The sequence below is a fragment of the Hippocampus guttulatus genome, chromosome 11 (genome assembly GCF_054856545.1).
Source record: "Hippocampus guttulatus isolate MCC_2025c chromosome 11, RoL_Hgut_1.0, whole genome shotgun sequence".
Lineage (NCBI taxonomy): Eukaryota > Metazoa > Chordata > Actinopteri > Syngnathiformes > Syngnathidae > Hippocampus > Hippocampus guttulatus.
Genome location: NC_141271.1, coordinates 16,058,096 through 16,081,817, shown reverse-complemented (window position 1 = coordinate 16,081,817; position 23,722 = coordinate 16,058,096). Strand labels below are relative to the sequence as shown.

General features: G+C 42.1%; 1 protein-coding gene across 3 annotated transcripts in view; it reads right to left on the bottom strand.

Moving 5' to 3' along the window:
• Positions 1-7,083: 7,083 nt before the first annotated feature.
• Positions 7,084-23,722, bottom strand: part of erbb4b (erb-b2 receptor tyrosine kinase 4b) — a 160,889-nt gene continuing 144,250 nt past the window's right edge. For all 3 annotated transcript variants that reach the window (XM_086123239.1, XM_086123240.1, XM_086123241.1), the window contains exons 21-28: positions 19,452-19,607; positions 18,561-18,636; positions 17,999-18,145; positions 16,578-16,675; positions 15,030-15,200; positions 13,496-13,739; positions 13,276-13,404; positions 7,084-12,563 (exon numbers count right to left, since the gene is read on the bottom strand). In XM_086123239.1, coding sequence (XP_085979365.1) covers positions 11,872-12,563; positions 13,276-13,404; positions 13,496-13,739; positions 15,030-15,200; positions 16,578-16,675; positions 17,999-18,145; positions 18,561-18,636; positions 19,452-19,607 — 1,713 coding nt within the window. In that variant the 3' untranslated portion in view covers positions 7,084-11,871. The remainder of the gene's footprint in view (positions 12,564-13,275; positions 13,405-13,495; positions 13,740-15,029; positions 15,201-16,577; positions 16,676-17,998; positions 18,146-18,560; positions 18,637-19,451; positions 19,608-23,722) is intronic.

The window sequence follows — 23,722 nt, the reverse complement described above, 5'->3', positions numbered from 1 at the left end:
GATGATAACTAGGAATACACATTTTGATTAATGACCCAGTTACACTCCAAATGAAGATCCACCTTGTGGATAAGATTCGGAACCACAGGTGTCCGATCCAGGGCCACAAAGAAAAAACCCGGCCACTGTTCAGCCAGGCTTTAGCCACAGGCGTTCCCAAAACTTTCTAGGAGCACCTGTGGCTAAAGCCACACTATGACTTCTTTTTTTTTAACTTTTTGGACCTGGATTTGACACCTATGCCCAATAGGACATGTTGGTGTGTGTTTACTTGAGCAATTAGCAGTGGTACCTCGACTTACGAAATTAATTGGTTCTCGGAGTTGTGCATAATGTAAAAAACAAAGAATAGTGTAAAGAATAAAAATGATGGTCATTTAACTTTTAACTGCGTCTTCATCATTTTTTGCCCTCTAGTTCACGTTCTCTCTCGGAAGTGTTTTTTTGCCTGGCGTTTTGGAAAGAACAGATCCAAGGACACTTTTGTCACTTTTAACAATCCTTCGAAAATGTCCAAGGCAAACATCAGCATAGTGAGCGATCGCCCGACTGGTGAACACTTTTTTCTGGGTGATTCACATTTACGTAAGACTATCGGAAACCTCCTGGGCGAATGATGAGGACGCCGCATAGACACATATCTATTTATCGATCTACACGCACATACCGACACGGTAGAGGTCCCTCTTAGCCAATCGGATGCCAGGAAGATGTGAGTCTCGACAATGTCACCTCTTCGTTTTGAATTCACTGAAGCAGTGGACGGGCAAGTAGAACACTCAAACTTGAAGCCATTACTCCCAAATCTAGGTAAAAAAAAAAAAAAAAAAAAAACAGATTTTCGGTGTCGTTCCTCCTCCTGTCTGTTGACATAAAACTGCCCACACTGGCGAGCCACATTTGAGTCGAAAACCAATAAAGAAGCAAGCTTCCCTGACATTTCGCAGCTTTACCTGTGTCAATTTCAGTGGACATCATTTCTGAAGTACATAATCCGTGTCATGGGGCTTTGATCAGGCACTTGTTTATGGTGCTGCATTCCAAGTTTAATCTGCACGGGAGAAATCGGCTCGCATCTTCTCGGGGTGATGTCGAGTGGCTCACCGAGTGTCTGATCGTGACTTTGTGTGAATAGGAAGGGATTAGCCGAAAGTGATTCAGTGTCGAACAAGAAAAGCAGGCAAGGAAAAAAGCTGTAGGAATGGAACATGCTAAATGTAATTATAAATATGTTAACATTTTATATAATAACCTAACCCATTGTTGCGGAGCTGTCTAAATCCCTGATTCAAACGTTCGTTGTCAGGCTTCCGCAGAGCTTGTTGATCTTTTGAATTAGGCGTGTTGGAGGAAGGAAAGATCCAAAACATGCAATACTGGATTTGGACACCCCTGAGCAATTGTCACGGCAAAATAATGCGAACTTTCAAACTTGAACAGATGCATGGTTAACAAGGCTTACCTTGACTCCCTCATCTGCCCCGACCATTCACGAGCAGAACGTGAGATGGCTCTTCACAAAATGAAGATCAAGAAGGGTTAGGGATTAGGTTTAGAGCGTTAGGGGTTACGGTTGGTTTAGGGTTACGTTTGGGGGTTAGGGTTAGGGGATTTGGGGGTCAGAGGTCAGGGGTTGGCGTTAAAATCAAGTTGGGTTAAGGTTAGTTATAGGGAGTTAGGGTTAGGGGTTAGGGATTAGGGTCAAGGGTTTGCAAGGAGGGTCAGGGTTTGGAAATTGGATTAGGGTAGCAAATTTCAAAGTGGGGTTGGGGTTCATTAGTTGGATTAAGGTTTGCAAGTACGGTTAGGGTTAAGGGTTAAGGGTTAGGGTAAAGGTTGGGTTAGAGTTAGTGTTGGATTAGGGTTAGGGTGTTAGGGTTAGAGTTCAGGTTGGGGGTAGGGTTGTCAAGTAGGGTTTTGGTTAAGGGTTTGCAAATGTGATTCAGGTTTGCAAGTACGGTTTAGAGTTTGCCAGTAGGATTAGGGCCTTGCAAGGATTCAAGGGTTCAAAATTGAGTTTCTATCTCGGGTTAAGGTTTCAAAGCAGGGCTTCAAATAATGTTAGGGTAACATTATGGTTTCCAATAGGGGTTTGAGCTTTAAAATAGGGTTACGGTTTCAGAGTAGGGTTTCAACAAGGGTTAAGGTTTCAAAATAAGGCTTCAAGCTAGGTTGAGTGTTTCGGAGTAGGGTTTTAAACTATGGATAGGGTTTCAAAGTGGCGTTAGACTTTCCCCCTAGTGTTTCAGACTATTGTTGGGGTTTTCAACAAGGTTGAGAGTTTCAAGAAAAGGGTTTCAAACTAGTCACGATGTTAAGGTGAGAACAGCCATTGCGAAATGGAGGCAGAAGGCCCGGAAGGACAGGTGGAAAAGATGACTGCGTCATTTTTCAAATGGAAGCTTTCCTCAGGACCAGATTTGGGATGGTGAGCTGAGACACAACAAAATGAGCGGAAAGACACCATAAGAAATGCTAATATACGCTGAAATTAATTAAAGGATGTCAATTCTGATTTAATCTGACAGGGAGGTAATTTGTCTTTCTCTGTATGCCCGAGGATGTGTTTGTGTGTGTGTGTGTGTGTGTGTGTGTGTGTGCCTGCACTGGATTTGTAATTGCTTTGCGCCAATGGGGCGACTTCACTGAGAGGAATGTGACTGCAATGTGTGCGGGGTTTTTTTTAATTGCTTACTTCGAATTTTCAAAGACCATGCATCAGCTGAATCAGACAGGTAAAAGACATATGGTGGAGTCACAGCTCAAGGAGCAGGGATGCGTGACGAAAACCAGCTGTTCCACCTTCAAAGTCAAACGCAATCCATCCCGGGGTCGCCTGATGGAAATTCTGTTTCGGGCTTTTCAAAATCTTGATCAACTTTCGTAGACAATCAAGTGACCAAAGGTGTCATGATTCTGTTTGGGACCAACAGGTGGCACTGTAGGGCTCTCCCTGCAGCTGCACACCTGTTGGTCATTGTCACATTTGCGAGGTGGTGGTGGACCCCAAAGAGCAGGCAGGAGGAAGGAGCAGGTGGTACTTGATGAATTGTATTAAAACAGAAAACTAATTCCAAAACAAAGTCCTCAGAACAAAATGAATCCAAAGTAACAAACACCATGGCAGAAGCTAAAAACTCAATAACAGAAACATGACCGAAACAAACCTGACAGCAACAAACAAACATTACAGTAGCCAAGAGCAAACAGCAACAATGACCCGACAATGAGTGGTCGGGCTGGGAGTCCTTTTAAAGCACTAATTAACTAATGACCAACAGGTGTGCAGCTGCAGGGGGAGCCCTACAGTGCCACCTGTTGGTCCCAAACCGAATCATGACAGTCATTCTGTAATTAGTGCTTTAAAAGGACTCCCAGCCCGACCACTCATTGTCGGCTCATTGTTTGCTTCTGTCAGGTTTGTTTCAGTCATGTTTCGATCACAGTTATGTTTTAGCTTTAGTCATGGTTTTGTTTGATACTTTGGATTTCTTTTGTTAATACTTTTTTTTGTTTAGAATTTAGTTTTCTGTGTTTTAATACAATTGGTCAAGTACATCCTTTCGCGGTCCAAGTACATGTCTTGAACCGCGAATCCTGAACCGCGAGTCTTGAACCGCGAATCCCGAGTCGCGAATTCTGAACCGTGAATCTCGAACCACAAATCCTGACCTGCAAATCCTGAACCGCGCATAAGCCATCAATGGCACCATCTTGTGCCTCCATCTTGATTTGCAAGAAACCACCGCACCCATGGAAAATCTACCAATCAGAGACAGAAGGAATGACTGAAGAGATGTCAATCATTTCTTGGGCTTTTTGAAGTTCAAGTGATGCCAATTATCACACTTTTTAACGAGCGATGGCTAATACGTTTGATGATTGATTTTTGCATCGACACCCTTCAGTATACCAGCAGAGACTAATGAAAAGTGTGTTGGATGTTCTTACAGATTTTCAAACGGCTCTTTTTGCGACCGCAGGTCAAAAGAAGGTTACGTGCAATTAGCTGCAACCCATAAACCTTTTACCTTACATACAACCGCGACCTCTTAAGTGCAGGAAGATAAGATTAATACCGTGCATATGGGACCCGGATCTAAAATGTTCTTTCTTCAGCTCGCTGCCTCAAAATTGGATGAAATATAAAGGGAGTTCTTCTTTCCCATGATTCATTTTGGATTGTTGTGTCTTTCAACCATGATCTTCCAAGTCACTGCAAGAATGAGCCAGTGATAAATTGACAGGTATCTTTTGTGATTCATGTCATCAATAATAGTATGTGATAATATTGAACCGCATAAAGACTATTAAAAAAAAAAAAGACAGTCATCCAATTCGATTAGTCTTTCAATCCATTAAGTCCAATTCGGAAGCAATACCGTACATTTATTTAATTGCTGGACCGGCTGATATCTGGCAAATTTTTCCAATCCTTTGCTATTAGATGTTGCGCAAGGAAGGGAAGCAGTGTAGCTCTTTCATGAAGGGGCAGGACCAAAATATATTGCAAAAAGTGCACAATGAGGTGCACAATGCCCAACATAAAAAAAAAAACAAAAGCCTCTAAAGACGCTGCAATGTCTTTATTAGCACTTTTCTTATCACGGCATGTCAAACTGTCTCCTCTGAAAAGGCGTACAGGCTCTGGCAGGATAAAAACGCAACTTCTAACTTATTACAAGCAGAGTCCAAATAGAACATTATGATGTGTCTTTCTTTGCCATGTGAAAGGACACAATTATGCTTCTGCTGTAACCCCACAAAGGAGCGTCTTCAAGTCATTATGTTTCACATGAATAGCGCTGCGTAATTGCAATGGAGAGTTGACGGGAACAATGACGCCTCCTCACTTAAGACCGCTGCTTAATTAAAATTCAACATTGCCCACAATTGGTATCATTTATCACTCTGCCCACAGTAGTATGTCCCGAGAAGAGGAAGTCACTTCATTTCTTGCCGTTAACTTCACAGACATGAGGAAATTATGTCTATTTCTTAGGTTGTATAATTGACTAATTGAAACGACAGCCCGACGACAGCTCTTAATTGGAAATTATTCCATTTACGTTATGGTCACCGAATGCGGTTTGGAAGCAATGTCTGATTGACTGTGTGCGTTGCATTCATGTCATGGGGCTAATATGTTGTGGACTGACATGAGAAGGTTTTTGGTAAACTGCGCATTGACAGCAATTCGACGTTACGATACGCAATGTTCATTTTTACGGGCTCAACGACGTGGGGATCTTTAACAACGGATCGAAATTTGAGACCTGTAATTAAATGGTGAGACATGACGTGAAAATGTGTGGACTTGAATTTTCAGTCAGTGGATCAGATTCAGTGTCATAATCTTACATTCAGTCACGAGTTGAATAAACTTAAGTGCCATCCTAAGAAATTCAACTTCAGGTTAGATAAGAAAAATACGACTCGGGTTCAAATTTTCAATGCAATGATTCAAATTCAACGATACCAAATACATTTTCTGGTGGCCCACTTTTCAGCCCATAATCAATAACCATGTGGAGTTATTCGGCAAATTCTGCCATCTTGGAGTGTGTGTCGGCTCCACAGACAGACAGACACGAAAAAGAATCCAATTTAGTGTTTCATAATAAAAAGTCTCAAGGCGGGAAGTCACACTGCTTAGTGGGCTTTGTACCGTCCGTTCAATCACCGGCTGCCAACATGCTGGGATTTCGATTCGGGCTGCACCCGCACTGGTAGCAGGCTGAGGAAAAAGTGATGAAGCCAGAAGAGTGGGACACAGAAATAAATCCGTGAAGCCTTTCTTTTACACGTCTATTTCAAATTTATAAGATTCCTTTGGTATTCAGTTTTGTTGCTCGAAAATGACGAATGTTTTACTCTTGTGACAGATTCACACTGGAAATGGTCCATCACTCACTCCCTATGGGGACAGTTGTCTCAAACTGCATTTGGTTGCCTCGTGCTCATTCCATATTTCCATTGTCACCTATTGGAATGGTCGCGGATGGAAATGTGATGAAATTAAAATGAGCTTGCTGCACCGTAGACGGTGTTGCGGCAGACTCTCTCTCAACGTTAGCCCCGCCTTTTGCGTAGATGTGTCAGTCAATCGATTCGCCCAAAGACACTTCAGGTCATTTGCATGCAACGATGCACATCATTCTTCACATCTGATAAAAATCTAGGCACTTTGTTATGATTGATGTTAGAGAAAGTTTGAAGGAGGAGTGGCTTATCTTGATCAACATTCGCGACTCAGACTCGCGAATCTTGAGCCGCGAATCTTGAATTGCAAATGCCGAACCGCAAATCTTGATTCGCGAAACCTGACCTGTGAATCCTGAACCATCAATCGTGAACCGCGAATCGTGAACCGTGAATCCTGTACCACAAAATATGAACCGCGAATCCTGAACCGTAAATGTTGAACCGCAAAATCTACACCGCGAACCCTCAGCTGCGAATCCTGAACTGCGAAATCTGGATTGGCGGTTCGGGATTCCTAGTTCAGGTTTCGGGTCAAAACTCATGGTTCAAGACTCACGAGTCAAGATTCGCGGTTCGGAATTTTGCGGTTCAGGGTTCGCGGTCCAGATTTCGCAGTTTGGGCTTCGCGCTTCAGATTTCACTACTCAAGATTAGCAGTACGCAATTCGCGGTTCAGGATTCGCGACTCAAAATTTGCGGTTTAAGATTCCCGGCTCAAGACTCGCGAGTCAAGAGCCACATTTAAACGGAACAAGCGGGGAAAGGAATTGGCTGTGTTCACACCCACAATGACGCAAACTGCCCTTTTAAAAAAATATGCCTTCTTGCACCAATGTGCCAAAATTACAGACACCCAGTCTGACACGCCTCAAGCAGGATTAACCTCAGTTATTTTGGGAACGTCTGTTATTCTTGTACTGACTCCACCAGAATCGTCATGAACATATGCAATTGCTCTGGGCAAAGGTTAAGCAGTTCTAAGATTTTCTGGGTATCCAATTTTCTCACAAAACCATGCTGGCCCCAGTGTACAATCCTGAGGGTCAATTTCAAAAATAGTTGGTCAAAATTTCTAACCCAAAAATGACATGAGCACAGTCCATTTTTAAATATTGAATGCTCTTTATTTGTATTGAATTAAAAATATACTTTCGACAGATCCATGTAACAAAACAGAGGGGTACATCTTTACTTGTTATTTTTACGGAAATTTACCAATGAACCAGTGAAATGAAACAGTTTCTGCCCTGTAGAGTATTTCCCGGTCATTGCATTTATTTATGTATTTATTTTTTAAAACATGAAAAACAGATTCATAGTTCTCATGATAGAGTTCTTTACAAATTATTTATTGAGAACTGCTGAACTTCAATGAGCTGTAAATGGACACGGTACTATAGTTTACATTAAGTTGGGTTTGCTGCCAAAATAACCTGTGCAAATATTAATACACTTTCAAATAAAAGTAGTACCAACAGTAGTAAGCTTGCCATATCAGACATTTAATTAAAACAAAATGGATAGCCACACACCCACACTCCTTCTCTCCCTAAGGACATTTAAACATCATCTCAGTAGTCATTATCTTACAGTGTACCTGTATTGTGAAAAAGCACTACCCATCTCCTTCTTCACGCACAGCCTCTATTTACAACACAGGTTGTGCTTCATTCAGATTGGAAAATTGTGCACCCATGAAACGGTCTTGAAATGATAACCCTCCTGATAGGTTGGGAAATGATGACATGACTCTCAAACCAATGATGAGCTCAGTAAACCTCGGTGCCCCAATTTGTAGCGCACCATTCATTCAGCTTCTTCTCAGTTGCAACTATTGGTCAAGCCCAAACAGTATTTTTTTAAAGACCAAATTCCATCGATATGACGTTTGGTTTTTTGGGGGAATCACGAAATGCCCCTCGGGGGTTGTGCCATTGTATTGCGACCGTATTGCACCCAAATGTACTCATCACTGAAAATAAAACAATGACTGAAGTCGGATTTTAAATTAGCCCCGGAAATCAAACCTCAAATACCAGCGCGTCGAACGAAAGCGTTGAGAAAAGTGAGACTTTATATATGATATCTATTAGTATTGCAAGGGCATCTTAAAACGGTACAAAATATCAGAGAGGTGAATACTAATGAGTGAACTATGACAAATATGTGACTATACTGTACATACAATAATAATAATAATAATTATAATAATAATAATAATGATATAAAAACTGCAAGTGAGCAAGAGCGGAGGTCACAGTTCACCAAGTTGTGCTAAAAGTACAATCCCACGATCACAGGATGGGCTAACAAGAGACCCTGCAAGCATTTTAAAAATTGGTCGAATGAGGCTTTTGTAATATGTACACATATACTGTATATGCATGAATACTTTATAGCTATTTACACAAAAGGCCCCTGCAAAACAAACAAAAAAATAAATAAATAAAAATTGTCTCGCAAATGCAACAATGCAAAAAGAAATAAAGACAAAATCCTCAGCTTGAAAAAGGCGCATTGTTGCCATCTGTAGAGCTGCCACCTAAGAAAATACTACCAATGTGTTTTTAATTCAACAGGGAGTGATGATCGAAACACGATCCAAAATATTTGGAGTTAGGTTATCACAAAACTGTTGAGGAACTTTACAAGAGCACATGAGTGTAATTATTAAAAGTGTGCTTGGGCAAATGTCCCCTTTTGCATTGTATGAATGCACACTTAGAAATCACACGTGGCAGGTACACACATATTGGATACAGTATCTTACATACGCACAGAGTGTTCTTGTAAACAAACAAACAAACTAAATAAAGTCAACAGTTCTTTTGAATTTTTATGGCGCACTGACAGCGACTAGTCCGAGCTGAGCGATTTTAAGTGACCATCTCGCAGAAGTAGTACAGTATGTGCATTTCCAGTTCTTCCATTCAGACCATTTCTATATCTTTGTGTGGAAGCAAAAAAAAGGGAGACCGTCCTTGTGATACGAAGAATCAAACGATAGAAATAAGAACTAGATAAAAGTCAAACTTTTCCCCACTCCAGGAGATAAACCATCCAAGGTCCTCATTCACAGGCAGTTAGAGTGACTGAGATCATTTCTTTCACTTCAATGAGTGCTGAATTTTCTTCCAGATAAGAGCATACAGTCATGACGGATACAATATCAACTCAGCACCTAAAATAAAAATCAAAACCCTTTCCAGAACATTAAAAGATCCCATCTTGTTAATCAGTAGATACAGTACGTCAAGAGAGGTGAGGTAAACAATTTTCAATGTCGTGTTTTACTAGTAGTTCAACATCAATCGTATACGGTCGCTGTAAATTCTTTTTATCTGTAGTTTTTCTGGCAAAAATTTGCAAATGAAATGACCGTGACGCTCTATCGGGACCCGGGAGATGGATCGAAATAAATTGGATACACTAAAAATAAAAAGAGCACTGTAACATCTATTTTCCTGAAGTCAGACATGAACCGTTTATAAGTACCATGGAAATGGCGGCTTCAGGCCTTGACACAGGTGAAAGCTCAGTCAATATGAAAACAAACTGTTTCTTTAACAGTGTATGAGTTTAATCAAAATACAAAATGTAACCGCGGTGCTGCCGATTTTTTATTGCGTGCTTATATGCTATGAACTGGAAACAAAAACATTCCCCCGTATACAAATTGTCCTTCCTCACATCGAAAGTACAGTGTAGGTGTATATCATAAAAATGACCGTAAATCGGAATTAGCAGATGAGCGGAGCTGAAAGGAGGTTCCTGCTGTAAACCAACGATGTGACTATGAGCCAAACTTCACATTTAACAAGCGTCTTCATCTTAAAACTGACGGTTAGCCCCTTGCACCGTTTCTGGATTACAGTGGAACCTTTAAAGTGGAACGCAATCCGTTCTGGGATGACGGTCCTGTCAGATATACTGGAAATTGAATTAGCCTGCTGCCATCATACAATTTTTTTAACAGTTTGTGCAATGTTTTGACAAACATCTTACGAAGCGCTTGCCTGCTAAAGTAAAGTGAAATCTTATGATGTGACAGTTCGGCCTGTTTCTTTTTTTGTGTGTGTGACATTTTGAACATATTCTGGTTTTGAAATGTTACAGTTTTTGGACATTTGAAAGTGTTTCAGCTGTCACTTCGTCAAGCAGTATTTGCTACACATATTTCTACACCTGAAAGGTAAAACAGACGAATGACACTTGTGATCAACACAAAGTTGTTGCGCCATAATACTGCCGAGCTTTCGTGACACCGATGCAGTGGTGAGGTCACGTTTCTAGAATGCTAATACGCTAGCCTCACACTCGCCGTGACAACAACCTATTGGCTGTTGTCGAGGGTTTTTGGAGTGGGTGAGATGTCGGGGAACACAATTTCCCGCCGGAACAACAAGGAAATGTGAATGAAGTAGCATTGAAAAAGCTAAAAGCCACTTAGCTGCAAGAGTGCCCCCACTGGTTTTGTCTTCCATAAGATCGGCTTTTCTTTCCATTGAGATCCATTAGGGAGCCTTTTGCTGACTCTCAACTACTGTCACTGATGTACTTTCACACACACACGAGGGGCAATAACACTGTATCGCGGATGGCAAAAATTGGCTTGTATAATTCGCAGAGCAAATAACATCCCCATGTCACACACATTTACATGAAAAACTTTGAATAGAAAATATGGACTCGGCCTTTCTTTGGAGCTAGAAAAAGTAGAACAGAACATTTGGGGTCCTATCTTCAATATTTTCCAAGGCCGAAAGGCATGAGAACAAGAAGGAAAACAAGATTGTGGAAAAGGTTACCTTGTACACGTTCACATTTGAGCCATGCCAGTAATCTTCTCGAATCTCTCCACCAGACTTTAAGTTTACTTTCCACAAAATGGCACCGAGATTTTTTTCATAGTGACGATTTCTGCGCACGGCACCTACAGTACGTCATTGCAGAAGATTGTATCGGAACACTGTGTATTCATTCTGTTTGGTGCTTTCTACCGTCTTTATTACCGATTTGTCTTACTGTTTATTGTGCATGTTAAATTGCTCCATGTACAGCACTTTGTATGCAGCGATGGCTGTTTGAAAGTGCTCTGTAAATACAGTTGACTTGACTTGAAGGTTAACGGCCCTTCTCTTGGAGAATCCGTTTTAGGTGGCAACGCATATGTGAATGCGCTTAGTTCTGAATTCATGTTTGGAGATTTTATTGGCATGTCAAGGCTGTGAAGATCAATACTGCTTGTGATAAATATTTGAAATCCATGAGTGGTGCAGCAACATGTGAAAGAAGTGTGTGGGTTTGCAACATCTGGGCTTCAGCATGACTGCAGCTTATTTATTTTTTGCTGGCAAGTCACGACAACTCTGCGGGCTTGCATCACTTTTGCGGGCTACTCACAAGCAATGCCAATGTGTGCTTGCTGCCACGAGATGAGTTCAGCTCCGTGGGAAGTAGTCACAAAAGGCGACGGGGATTATTAGCTTGTGATTATGAAAGTAGAAGTGTAATGAATCAGTCATGGCAATAATCCTCTCTTTGGGCTATCCACTGGATTTGGATCGTGTCCTCCATAACAAATCCATATTCTTAATTACAGATTACTTTTGTGTCTCCGGACCTACTGCAGTAAGGGCTGGCCTTGTTGCGCTTGAAATAAAAGAAAAGAGAACATAGGGATTGAGTGAAAGAAAAGAACTAGAGACATTTTGTCATACTGCTAATGTAGCACTCTCGGGACATGCCAAGGCTTTGAGCCAGGATGAAATCACGGTGGCGTTCACACCAGGTTTAAGAAGAATCCAGTTTGAGAATGTGAGGGTAGCGCCAGGTTCGTTCTTTTCCACGGCTTCGGCCCTCTTTTTGCGTGCTACAGGTGGGTGACTACACCACAGTGTTCCTCTGTCTGTAGGGAGGGGGCGGTAACATGTTGCCGGCTTTCATGGCCGCCTCCGACAAGTATTCCTGGTTTTCAGCAACGGCAGGGCGGATGCGTCCATTCTGCCTGTAGAAGAAGCGTGTGCTGCAGTCCTGCAGGTACTCCGGGTTGTGCAGAGTGCTTTTCGGAGGGAGACTGTGCTGCCAGTATTCAGGATTGTCAAAAGCAGCCTTCTTGCCTTTCTTATCGAACATGACGGCGCCGCCGGTAATGCCTGAGTGCAGAGCATGTCCCGAATGCCCCGGATGCAGGGTGTGGGATGGATACGCCGGGTGGGGGAGGTGGCCAGGGGCCAGCACGTATCCGGAGGTGGGGACTGCGTGGCTTGATGTTGATTTGCTAACCGTCTGTGATACCGTTTGGGCAGTCGAAGTCCCCGGTACGGAGAAGGAGACGGCCGTAGCTAATCCGTTTTTGTCCCCGGTGTTAAGGAAGGTATTCAGGTAAAGCGGCTCGTTGACATACTCATCGTTCCTGTGGGCGGAGTGGCTGCCGGAGGCGGCAGCGGCAGAAGCGGCCGCGGCAACGGCTCCGGCCATGCGCAGAGTGCGGCAGCCTCCCCCGTCAACCACTGCGTGGGCTTCTCCGTTTTTGCGACGTGCAATGAAAGGGTTTTCCTCAACAGCGTTGATGTGCTCTGAAAACAGGAAGAGGATTTACAGGGGTTTGCATCTATTTTTATCATCTCAGTGACCGTATTTTCTGCACTATATGGCGCACCTAAAAGCATTCAATTAATTCGAAAGCCGACAGAGCACCTTATAATCTGATGTGCCTTAAATATGGATCAATATTCAGATTTCTGCGATTGGCTGGCAACCGATTCAGGGTGTCCCCCGCCTACTGCCCGAAGACAGCTGGGATAGGCTCCAGCACCCCCCGCGACCCTAGTGAGGATCAAGCGGTTCGGAAAATGGATGGATGGATGGATATTCAGATTTCTTGGACTGAGTGTTTCAAATGTTCTGTAAAGCGCTTTGCTACAGCGGTTGTGAAAGCTCGACATGAATAAAGCTGTATTGTATTGTATTCCTTTAGTTCAGTTCCATCTAGTGGATGCACAATGCAACTGCAGCCACTATTATAGCTTTGATTCTATGCGCCTTATATGTGAAAACAGTTTTCAAATAGCCAACTCATTGAAGGTGCGCCTTGTACTTCGAAGCCTTCTAGTGCGGAAAATACGTTAATCTTTGCTGTAAGTCAAAACAATTGCGAGTTAGATACTCCGGCAGGATACAGTGTGACTAAATATGGGCAATATGTTGAAATAGTTCTGACGGCTTTTTTTTGGGTGCGGAATCCAAAACTGATCTGGAAGTGTGTTTACGCATTACTGTGAAATTAACCTGAACTCTTCCTCTCTCTCATGGCCGTGGCGTATGGATCCTGCTCCTTCTCCCCCTTGGCTCCTCGTTCGGCAAGGAGAGCAGTCGGGTCCGCACTGTAACGCTGTCCGCTGCAGTCCTCACACGCGCCTATTGAAGCACACACACACAAAAAAAAAGATGATGGAAGGTTTAAATGACTCAGACACACAAAATATGATCAAGTCCCACTCTGTATTACCTTGTCCTGTAGAAAGTGCTGATCCAGCCACAAGGAGGCTTGATCTCGGGGAGGCCTGCTTCCTTAAAGTGCCGTTACATCTCGGATCCTCCTGTTTGGCGCGGACAAATCCACCACCAGTCTGCCCTGCCGGGGCCAGGTCCTGGGAAACGAGGCAGGCGCCACTCACGGGCGGAACCGAGACTCCTCTTGGGAGGGTGGCTATTGTGTCCTGCCGGCTAAAATTTGGATCCTGGTAGCAAAACTGGTTTTGAGAGAAAATAGGAAAGGATTCACGAGAAAGAATTTTAGATGAAATAAATTGTGACAAAAAAAAAATGTTCAGCAGGAATGTATTGTTTGAGTAGAAAACTAAACCATCATTGGAGACAAGCAATGCCAAACAATAGCACTTAATTAAATAACACAACAAAGCACAAAGTCTTAAACGTATCCAGGAGCAGGTAAGGCTGATTTCTGTCTTCCATTATTCAGCTTGGTTTTTTTCTTCAGTTGTTTTGCCTCATTGCATCCCTGACAGTATTTCCTGTACTATCTCTAATCTGTTTGAAACGCAATTTATTTTTCATTCTCCCGAGTCACCCATAACACTTCTGCACAACATGAGAAAAACATTTTCATGGACAGAAGGCAATCTAAAGTATCTTTTAAAATTACACAAGAGGCAAACGGCGTTGAGAGGGCGCTATACTCGGCAAGCAGTTAAACACAAGCAAGATTATTTCCTTCTCGCGGACGGATCGCGACGTGTGGTCTGCCTGCAGTTATGAGAGGAAACTCCTGTGTTTGTGCTGTGCTCTAATCTATCTGTCCCGCACAAGTTCTCATTTTCTCCCTTTCCTCTTTTCAATTTCAGCTTCAAAGTTTGCCTAAAAACTTTATACACCCATAAATCAATACCTGGAGAAACATGCCTATGAGTATAATGACAGAGCTACCTCTACTTAAGAGCATCTCTTCATAAGAACTTTTCAAGTTACCGAACACCTCGACGGGAAAATATTGCCTCTTGGTACCAAAGAAATTTCAAGACACTACTCGCAGCTCGAGTTTCCTGAACACAACATAATTATAGCTGCTCTGCCATTGGCTATTACCCAGCATCATCCTGGCATCCCATTGGCTAAGAGGGCCCCTGAGAGAGAACATGAACTAAAGGGGGCAAAAAACGATGACAATGCAGTTAAAAGTGAAATGACGATCATTTTTATTCTTTATTCAGTTTTTTACATTATACACAATTGTCATTTATTGTGCAATAATCTAATTGTAACATGTATTTGTTACATATTTTGATGCATTTTTACGCTTTAGAAAACTTTTATGTCTGAATTTTGGTGAGGGGCTTGGAACAGATTAGGGCATTTACATGGAAAACGCGTCTCTACTTCCAAAATTTTCAAGTTCAGAAATTTCTTCCAGAACCAATTAATTTAGTAAGTAGAGGTACCACTGTATATTCAGTTCGCCCACAGCCTTTCTTCCCTGTCAATAAAAAAAATTCCCTCTGTTTGAAGGTGATTGGATGCAATACCTTGCTGGGGTCCATGAGTGTTTGCGAAGTGTACGTCAGAGGTGGGATATTGAGGGAGTGGGGCACCACATACTCCTCAGCATCCATCAGGTCTTCCAGCTCCTCTTCATCCAGGAGACTTTGAAAGAACTTGCTATCGTTGGGACTAGGCAGCTTCATTCGGTCGTCCCCCTAAGAAAAATGGATACGATGAGTCCAGTCAAGATGTCACGAGAGTTCAAATGTGTTCTCAGATTAAGAGCTCCAGCCTCGCTGAATTAACGACGTCAAAACAATGATTACCTCTGATAGAATTTCCCCCTCGGTGATCCTCGGGGACCCAAACGCAATTAAGTGCGACAGTTGTTAACTTGACAAAAGGGAGCAAGCGGACGCAGTTTACCAAAGAAATACATATTAATTATGTCATCCTTTTGAAATGACAGAACGTTTTACTGTAGTACAATGTGCAGGACTAATTATATAGATAAATAGAGAGAGAGAGAATGGATAGGAAAAGTACATTGTGTTAGCTAAAAGGGTCTCCCCAACAACTTTTCCACTGTATAGATAGTGATGTGAAGGGAAGTTTATTACGGTTATTTTTCCAGCGGAGGTAAGTGGTATTCAGTGATAAAAACAGCTTGGAATAATCAATTATATTGACCTCCTTGACAGAATACATATTTGAAATCCATCCATGTTTGAGTTGCTGAATAGAGTTGAAAGGAGGAGTTGGGCTGGTGGACATTGTCAGTATCGAGTTTACTTTCGATTATATTCATGCATATTTATCAAGAGTGCATGGGGATTACTTCAAGCTCTCTAAAATGAGTTAACGTGGGTGCAAAATCACGACTCCGTTTGTAACGATGGAGCCTTTGACTAGATTAGATCCCATAATGCATGTCTCGCGTAGCCTTTTGCTCTGAATGATCATCTGGACAAAAGGGGAGATCTGTTGGGACCTGGCTTGACAGTACACCTCTGCAAAGCAACTTTTCACTTTTCTCTTCTTCTCAATCCAGATCCTGGGCATATATGTCTTCCATCTCGAGCACAGGTGTCAAACTAAAGGTCCGGGATCTGGCCCACTACATCATTTTAATGTGGCCCCTCCGAAAGAAAATCATGTGTGCATTTTCCTTACTAAAAAAAAATGTACCGAAATGTCAAATTGTCGTGTGTAATACATGACATTGAGATTTTGCAATAATTTCGTTACCCTTACAAGTAATAATGCGAGAATGCGATGAAACATTTTTGTGGTTTCATTGTCATAACGGCCCTCCGAGGGAAGACGTAAGTCAAAAGTGGCCCGCGACAAAAATGAGTTTGACACCCTTGGTCGAGAGTACTTCAACTAATGAGGTTAGGGTCACCTATGGCATTGTATCATACACGTGGGGACACATTTTTAATGCTAAAATACCGTCTGAGTTGAGTATCACAACGTATGTTGCCATTTCCCCCAGCAACAACATGCCGCTTGATTTTAATTCCGTTCATTAAGTTTCGGCGCGTCACTTGTGACTGAAGCGGTGCGGCCCAACGGTGTTGATGACATACTTGAATAACGAGGTATCTCTGCGGATCACGGGCCATCCTGGTGAATTCTGCTGCCAGTTCTCTGAACTTGGGTCGGCTGTCTGTGTCAATCATCCAGCCTGGAAGAATTGCAGGATAATCATGTTCAGTTTCAATGCACGTATGGGAAGAAAAGCATCTGGAAGCTGAAATGTTTTATTGCAAATAAAAAGCAGAAAACGTATTTTGATCGAGTAGTAAGTGGACCTTATTTAAAAAGAGCGTGCTTGTAATGACGCTATCTTTGTGATCGGAGTAAATTCTTCACGACGTGGGGCGACGGGTAGGACCCAAAATTGGTCATATCGCAGACAAGTGCAGGCGGGCAGTTCTGCAAGAGGGTGGGCTGCACCGCTGTGGGATTGCTCACGGCCGATTTCAATCATTGCCCATCAAAGTGTCTCCTTTCGTTCCCTTTAAACGCGGCTCACTAGTTGCACATTCCAGTCCCGACATGGCGAAGGCACAACTTCGCTGTGAAGTGGGCACTTGGAAACCTCCCCCACCAACCAACCCCGATCGCTCTTTTAAAAAGCAGAGATCTTAATGTTGACGTATGCACATGGTTCAAACCATGTCAAATTTTTGCTACGGGGACAATGTCAGTTCCGATTCATTTGAGGTACAAAAGGAAAAGCCGTAGACGGCGACCACATCAGTTCATTTAATCAACAAGACAGAATATGCGGTGGAAGATAAGAGGTGGATTCTATGCGGAAACCGTGCCATCTAATACAAGTATGAAAAACAGTAGAAAGCTTTTTTCTTTCTTGGAAAATGATGGACTTTCCTGCCAGTGGCTTCAGCATATGTAGAAGCACATTTATAATGTTCTTCGGAGTTGTGTGTATTGCGATGCGACGACCCTCCAGATAGGTGACGGTGACCTCATCCCGCTGTGAGTGCGTGCCTGCTTGCCAGGTGGCTGCTGGATCAAGGTGTCACAAAAAAGCAAGGTGACTGGCAGGAACAGAGCCTGCAGGCTGAGGTGAGACTGGCATGAAATCAGAGCTTTTTTTTTTTTTTTTTGGCCAGGATGACGCCAGGGCAGGGGTGAGGTTACGGACAGTTCGAGTGGATTATGTTGCACGCCTTACAAACTTTTTGGTTTCACCTCACAAATTCAGTTGTGCTAGTCAAAACAATCCTACAATGGCATTTAGTGTCAGCAAAGGAAACGAGACCAAGTGGGAAACAGATCGCTGAGTAAGTCAGTCTAAAGAGGAGATTCAGAATTGATGTCTGTGCATACAAGTGAGGCGGCTCATCTTTGAACGAGAATGTTGCTGTTCGTAAGTTGCGGTAGATTTGTGTCTCTAACAGAACGGCTGAACAACAAAACAGCCTTCCGCACATAACGAATGCATGCGCGTGGTCATAAATCTTCCCAAATGAGGACGTACATTTGACTAAGACCATGTAGACGTCAATGGTGCAGATGGGCGGCTGTGGGAGACGCTCCCCTTTCTCCAGTAGTTCTGGAATATCTCTGGTTGAAATGCCATCGTACGGCTTCCCTCCAAAGGTCATCAGCTCCCAAATTGTTACCCCTAAAAGAAATCAGATGATTGTTGATTAAAAAAAAATAAAATTCAAAGAAAGGAAAAATACGGGACATTCCTGAAAAAATAGAGGAAAGAAACAGAAAGAAAATAAACGGTGCATTATTTGAAATGCATGAGAATCTACATTAACAAAAAATGCAGAGAATCACAGAAACTGACAGGATGCATCGAAATGATTCCACGAATTGAAAAAAAAAATCCCAGAAGTATTCCATACCGTGTCGTGAATCTTTTACTCATGCAAATCACACATGTATTATTCATTGGCAACACAATACTTTTTACTTTTTTTTGAAGGATCTGTACAAGCCGTAAGTAAATGCGTAATAAAACACATAATTTAGCGCTCGTTGAACAGTCGTCCCACATGCGATCTAAATCTCACATCATGCAATCTTACCGTAACTCCAAACATCACTTTGATGAGTAAACTTCCTGTAATGAATACACTCCAGGGCCATCCATTTAATGGGCATCTGTCAGGGAGAACAGTGACGCATGACTTCCCGCACAACAGGGATTGTCGCTTTTCAATGAATTTGACCGGCAAACGGTGAACACGTTTGGTTATGTAAAATTAAGAGTTACAGCAGAGGTGGAGAGCTCGCCGAGTCATACGTCTTCTTCTCAGACAGTGCTCGGATTTTTACCGTCGTATTTTTTGTGGAACGGAAACATTACATGGTGCTTTACGAGACACATTTGGTGTTTGGTGTTCATCAGACCAAATGTTGCCATGTAAAAAGCATCCGTATAAATTTGCTACCTGATCGGACAGCATGACGCTGTCTAGTGACACTTGTATAAATACGTATGAATAAGAAAAACTTTGATTCGTCTCACAATGGAGAAATTCCCAATTTACAGCGGCAAAGTTATGAAAGGAAGAAAGTAAAAAAGTAGAGGAGCTTCTGTAAAGGCAGCCACTCTCGCGGCGCCATCCTGAAGTCAAAATAACATGAAATACAACACAACACATAAGACACAGACAGTCATTCATTCTTAACCACTTTTCTGCATACTCTGTTGTTTGAAGCAGTTATAGATGAAAGAGGAGAGGATCAAAGTGTCCTTTCACCAGTGGATCAGGGACATCATGCTGAAAATGTTCTATTGTTAGTTTTGCGTGTCTTGTGAGCATCTCCTAGGGTTACCGATTACTGCGTCCTCTCAAGGTTATCATTGTTTGCATTCATGCAAGAATACAGGTGAGCAAGGACATCTGTCACTCAGTAACACAACCAAGCTGTTTGTTTACCTTGCGCGAACGTAAGCGTTTATCGTTATTTACCTTTCCTCCATCTGCATTATATTCCTTCTCATTGACATCAAGCAAGCGGGCTAAGCCAAAGTCGGTGATCTTGATATGGTTGGGAGATTTCACCAGGACGTTGCGGGCTGCCAGATCCCTGTGGACCAGCCGACGCTCCTCCAGATACATCATCCCCTGCAACACACGCGTGGACATGTGCAGTACTTTATATTGCACTTATTGACATGCAACACCCGGCGCATGCAAACATCAATATGTACTTGCCGTGACCTGCCGCAAATAAACACGCGCGAGACTGAATGCTATTCAGCATCGCCGTCTGTCTTCGCCGTCCCCCATCACTGTAATGCGATGCGACCGTCGAGACCCCATTAGCTTTTTCATAATTATTGCTGTAATTATCATTACTACCACACTGTTATTTTCATGCAAATTCTCATCAATCAACAAGCCAACTGTGGAAAAGACCCTTGAAATAGTAAAAACCCCAATAACAACAGCCTCCGTAATGTGTCAAAACAGAGTAGGCTTTTCAATTAACTCTGGATCCATAGGAGCAAGAAAGCCATTTCAATCAGTACATTAAATAATAAATCAAGAAACCATCCAGTTTCACATTGTCTCTGTTCCAAAACTCAATTAAAAAAAACATTTTTTTTTAAATTACCAAGCTAATAAAGGCAAGCAAAAGTGCTTTGATGAAGTTGCCTTGGTTTATGTTAGGTACTAACACCAAATATGATTATGTGTCAAAAGTCCTAAAACTGGTGGAGCACTTTTTCCATGAACAGAAGATCTTTAACAATTTTTTTTTTAAATGAGCGGAACGTGTGGTCACGGTATACACCTTGTTGACACAATCTGAGAAATTTGGGAGAAAGCAGAAGCGCACTTTCCGTAGCAGCATCAAGCGACAATATACTGTATGCTGTACACAACGACATCGCATTGGCTTCACCATTTTGTGTTGCGCAATTTGCAGTCTTTTACATAATCACACTGAGCAACCGAGTAACGAGAACAACTATTGTAAAAAAAAAAAAAAAAAAAAACCCCATCTAATTTATTTTTAGTGACCAGCCAGGATTATTTTACGTAACAATTTACCGAATTCAATAGCTCGAGTTGCTTATTGAAGAAAAAGTCACCAGTTCCAGCAATGTCAGGGGACACGTCCTCTGGGGACGGCTGAAAATGTCACCACGATGCCGTCTTTGTCACGGGCCAACCACCACTCTCGGAAAAACGGACTGACTGATCAATAAACCGACTTGTCACTCTTCATCCGTGGTGCTGCATAGCTGAGGCGAACTCATAGCTGTTAGTGATATTATTATAATTTTATTCTTTTCAAAATTTGGGAGCGTTAGCCATCCCGTGAACACATGTTGACAATATCTGACAGCCCAAGGTCTGTAATTGCAGGAAATGTGCATGTAGGATGAGGAGCCAAAAGCCAGTGAACATTGTATTTCACCTAAGTGTGGAAAAAAAAAATCCACAGCCATGCTCGATATCACACCTCCAAATACACACGGCCTTTAAATCTCGGGGGATCAGACATGGAAAGGCAGCAGAAAGAAGAAATAACACAACTTGGAATCCAAGCGAAGTGTCATCATATTTTACCAAGACGTCTGGGTTCTGTTCACCCAGCATTGTCACAATCTATATGTATTTTTTTTCCCCATCAAAAACATAGTGCATATCTAAAAGCTTTACTACTACAGTATATGAAAGAAAAGTGTGACCTGTCTGGATACTTTGTGCTCAGCCATCCTTTTTCAAAAAGTAAAGAGAACAAGCCCTCCTCGAAAAATGTGACCTACAGTCAAACAGTTATTTACGCTTAATGCGCTGAGTCACATGGAGTCACGAGGAACAAAACCCAGGCTCAACAATATTTTCTTCCAATGTGTTTTGGGAAGACAGATGTGGCGGCAAATGAAGTGAAGGGCTCGAGATCAAATCAATAGCAGGAGAGAGTGGCGAGGTAGGACTTATTCTTCACCACCTGGCACTTCCCATTGCAGTTAATTCTGACAAGAAAATAAATACACAGAGGGAGCTGTCAAGACACTCGAACGGCGCACTCACCAAAATGTATAATCAAGCGATTCATCCCGACGGCACGTGATTCATGAGGAAACACTTCTAATGAGATGGAACACTCGCTGTGAGCATGTACTGGAGGGGCGAGGGCGCGAGGGGTTGGCGACTCTGACTGGGAATAACTCTTGATGGCAACTTTATCTAATGTTTTTTCAACCTCAGCGGGCCAATAGTCTGATTTGTTAAATAATCCAAATAACTACAACAGTAAGGATATTAAATGTCATTCTCTTTGACAACATCAAAATCGGCCATTGTTTTTCTTCAAGCTCTTAGACTGAATGGTGAAGAGTTTAATTCGAGTAAAACATGAGACATAATTAGCTTACACAATCAAAAGAAGAAGAATTTTTGGGGACGAAAGCTATTTGCCGAGATCAAAGGATAAAACCTCTTGGACATGGAAATCCATGTCAACAAAGGACATAAAAGCTACTGTATTTTCCACACAATAAGGCGCACCTAAACGCACTTAATTTTCTCAAAAGCCGACAGTGTGCCTGATAATCCAACGTGCCTTCTGTACGGATCAATATTCTGATTTCTTGGACACAATTTTTTAAATGTCCTGTAAAGCACTTTGCTACAGCGGTTGTAAAAGCTCCATACAAATAAAGCTTGTATTATATTACCTTTCGGGTAGCTTTACCTAGTGGATGCTTAACGCAACTGCAGCCACTATTGTAGCTTCTATTCTATGCGCCTTATAATGCGGTGAGCCCTATATATGAAAACAGTTTTAAAAGAGGCTATTCATTGAAGGTGCGCCCTATACTCCGAAGATCCTTATAGTGCGGAAAATACGGTACTTCTTGATAAAGATAACATTGTTTGTGTTAAGAGGGCTGCCATTGGATAGCAATTGCCCATGAAGTTAAAAAAAAAATCTGGACAACTATAGAAAACGGATGTGTGGGTGTTTAGCGTGGAGCTTACACTGTACAAACACTTCAATTAGTTTACTTGTACATGAAAAGCACAGTTTAAAATGCAGCTTCTGGAGTGGATCTAATTTGATTGTGCGGATACAATATACTGTAGCTAATTTCATGGCTGGCCACTTGAAATCAAATTAATAAATCAGCCTTTGTAGGTTTAATCCTTTAAAAGCAAAAGAGCTTTTGTAGAACTTCCAATGATTTTTTTTCTTTCAAACCGCTGAGCTGAATTGTTTTTTTAATTTTATTTTAGCAAAAATGCACACTTCCTTACCAGGAGCTAAGGATTTCAACCCATGTGAAAACAGTCCAGGAGGGACTACAAACAAAATCTAAAAATAATGACAACAACCCAAGGCTGCAGAGCACGGTACAAGGAAGGACATGTGGTTGATGCACAACATACATCCTCTTCAACAGTTTCTGAATTGCGACTCTGCTTCAACCCAGATTTGTTTTCCCCACATAATAATACAAAAAAAGTTGATTTTAATCACCGTATGGCTAAGAATACTGACCAACAGAGAAAGTGAACACAGGTAGCCGCGGCTAACATTGGACGGCAAGGACTTGGCTTGACACAGCTTAGCTAGCTGTCACTAGCTTCCGCTGACAAACTCCTATAAGCTCGAAGCAGGGTTTTTTTCTCCTTCTCTCTTTGTTTACCTAGTGTCTAGGGATTATGCCAACAAATTGGATTCAATATTACGAAAATAATTCTTACAATCATACAGATGGTAGATCGCGATTCAACATTCTCTTTCTTAGCAACAGTACATCTGAATGGGCATCCTAATTGTGTTGCAAGCAGTGTTCATCTTCTTTGGAGCCATATTGGCGGCTAATTTAGAGCAACATATCTGCAATTTGTGATGAATGAAAACATTTTTTCCCATGCAGCACAATGAAAAAGCACAACTGATCTTTCCGCACGGCTAATATTTAACTTATCGAAAAGAGCGCAATAAGCAAGGTAGATTTTCTTGGAAAACGCCTGTGAGCCGATTTGTTGAGAAACCAGTGAGTCTCTTCTCTATTTGAACTGCCTCATTTATCTTTTTTTTCCCCTAAAGGATGACAATATTTCTCGAAGGCACCGGATGTTGCGTTACTATTTTTGTATGATCATATGACGAGTGAGCATTACTAAAGATTTGTGGCATCAGTGCAACGTTTGCCTGATGTAGTACGTGCTAAATGAATGCTACGGATATAAAAAGATCCCAGTGGGCACGGTGA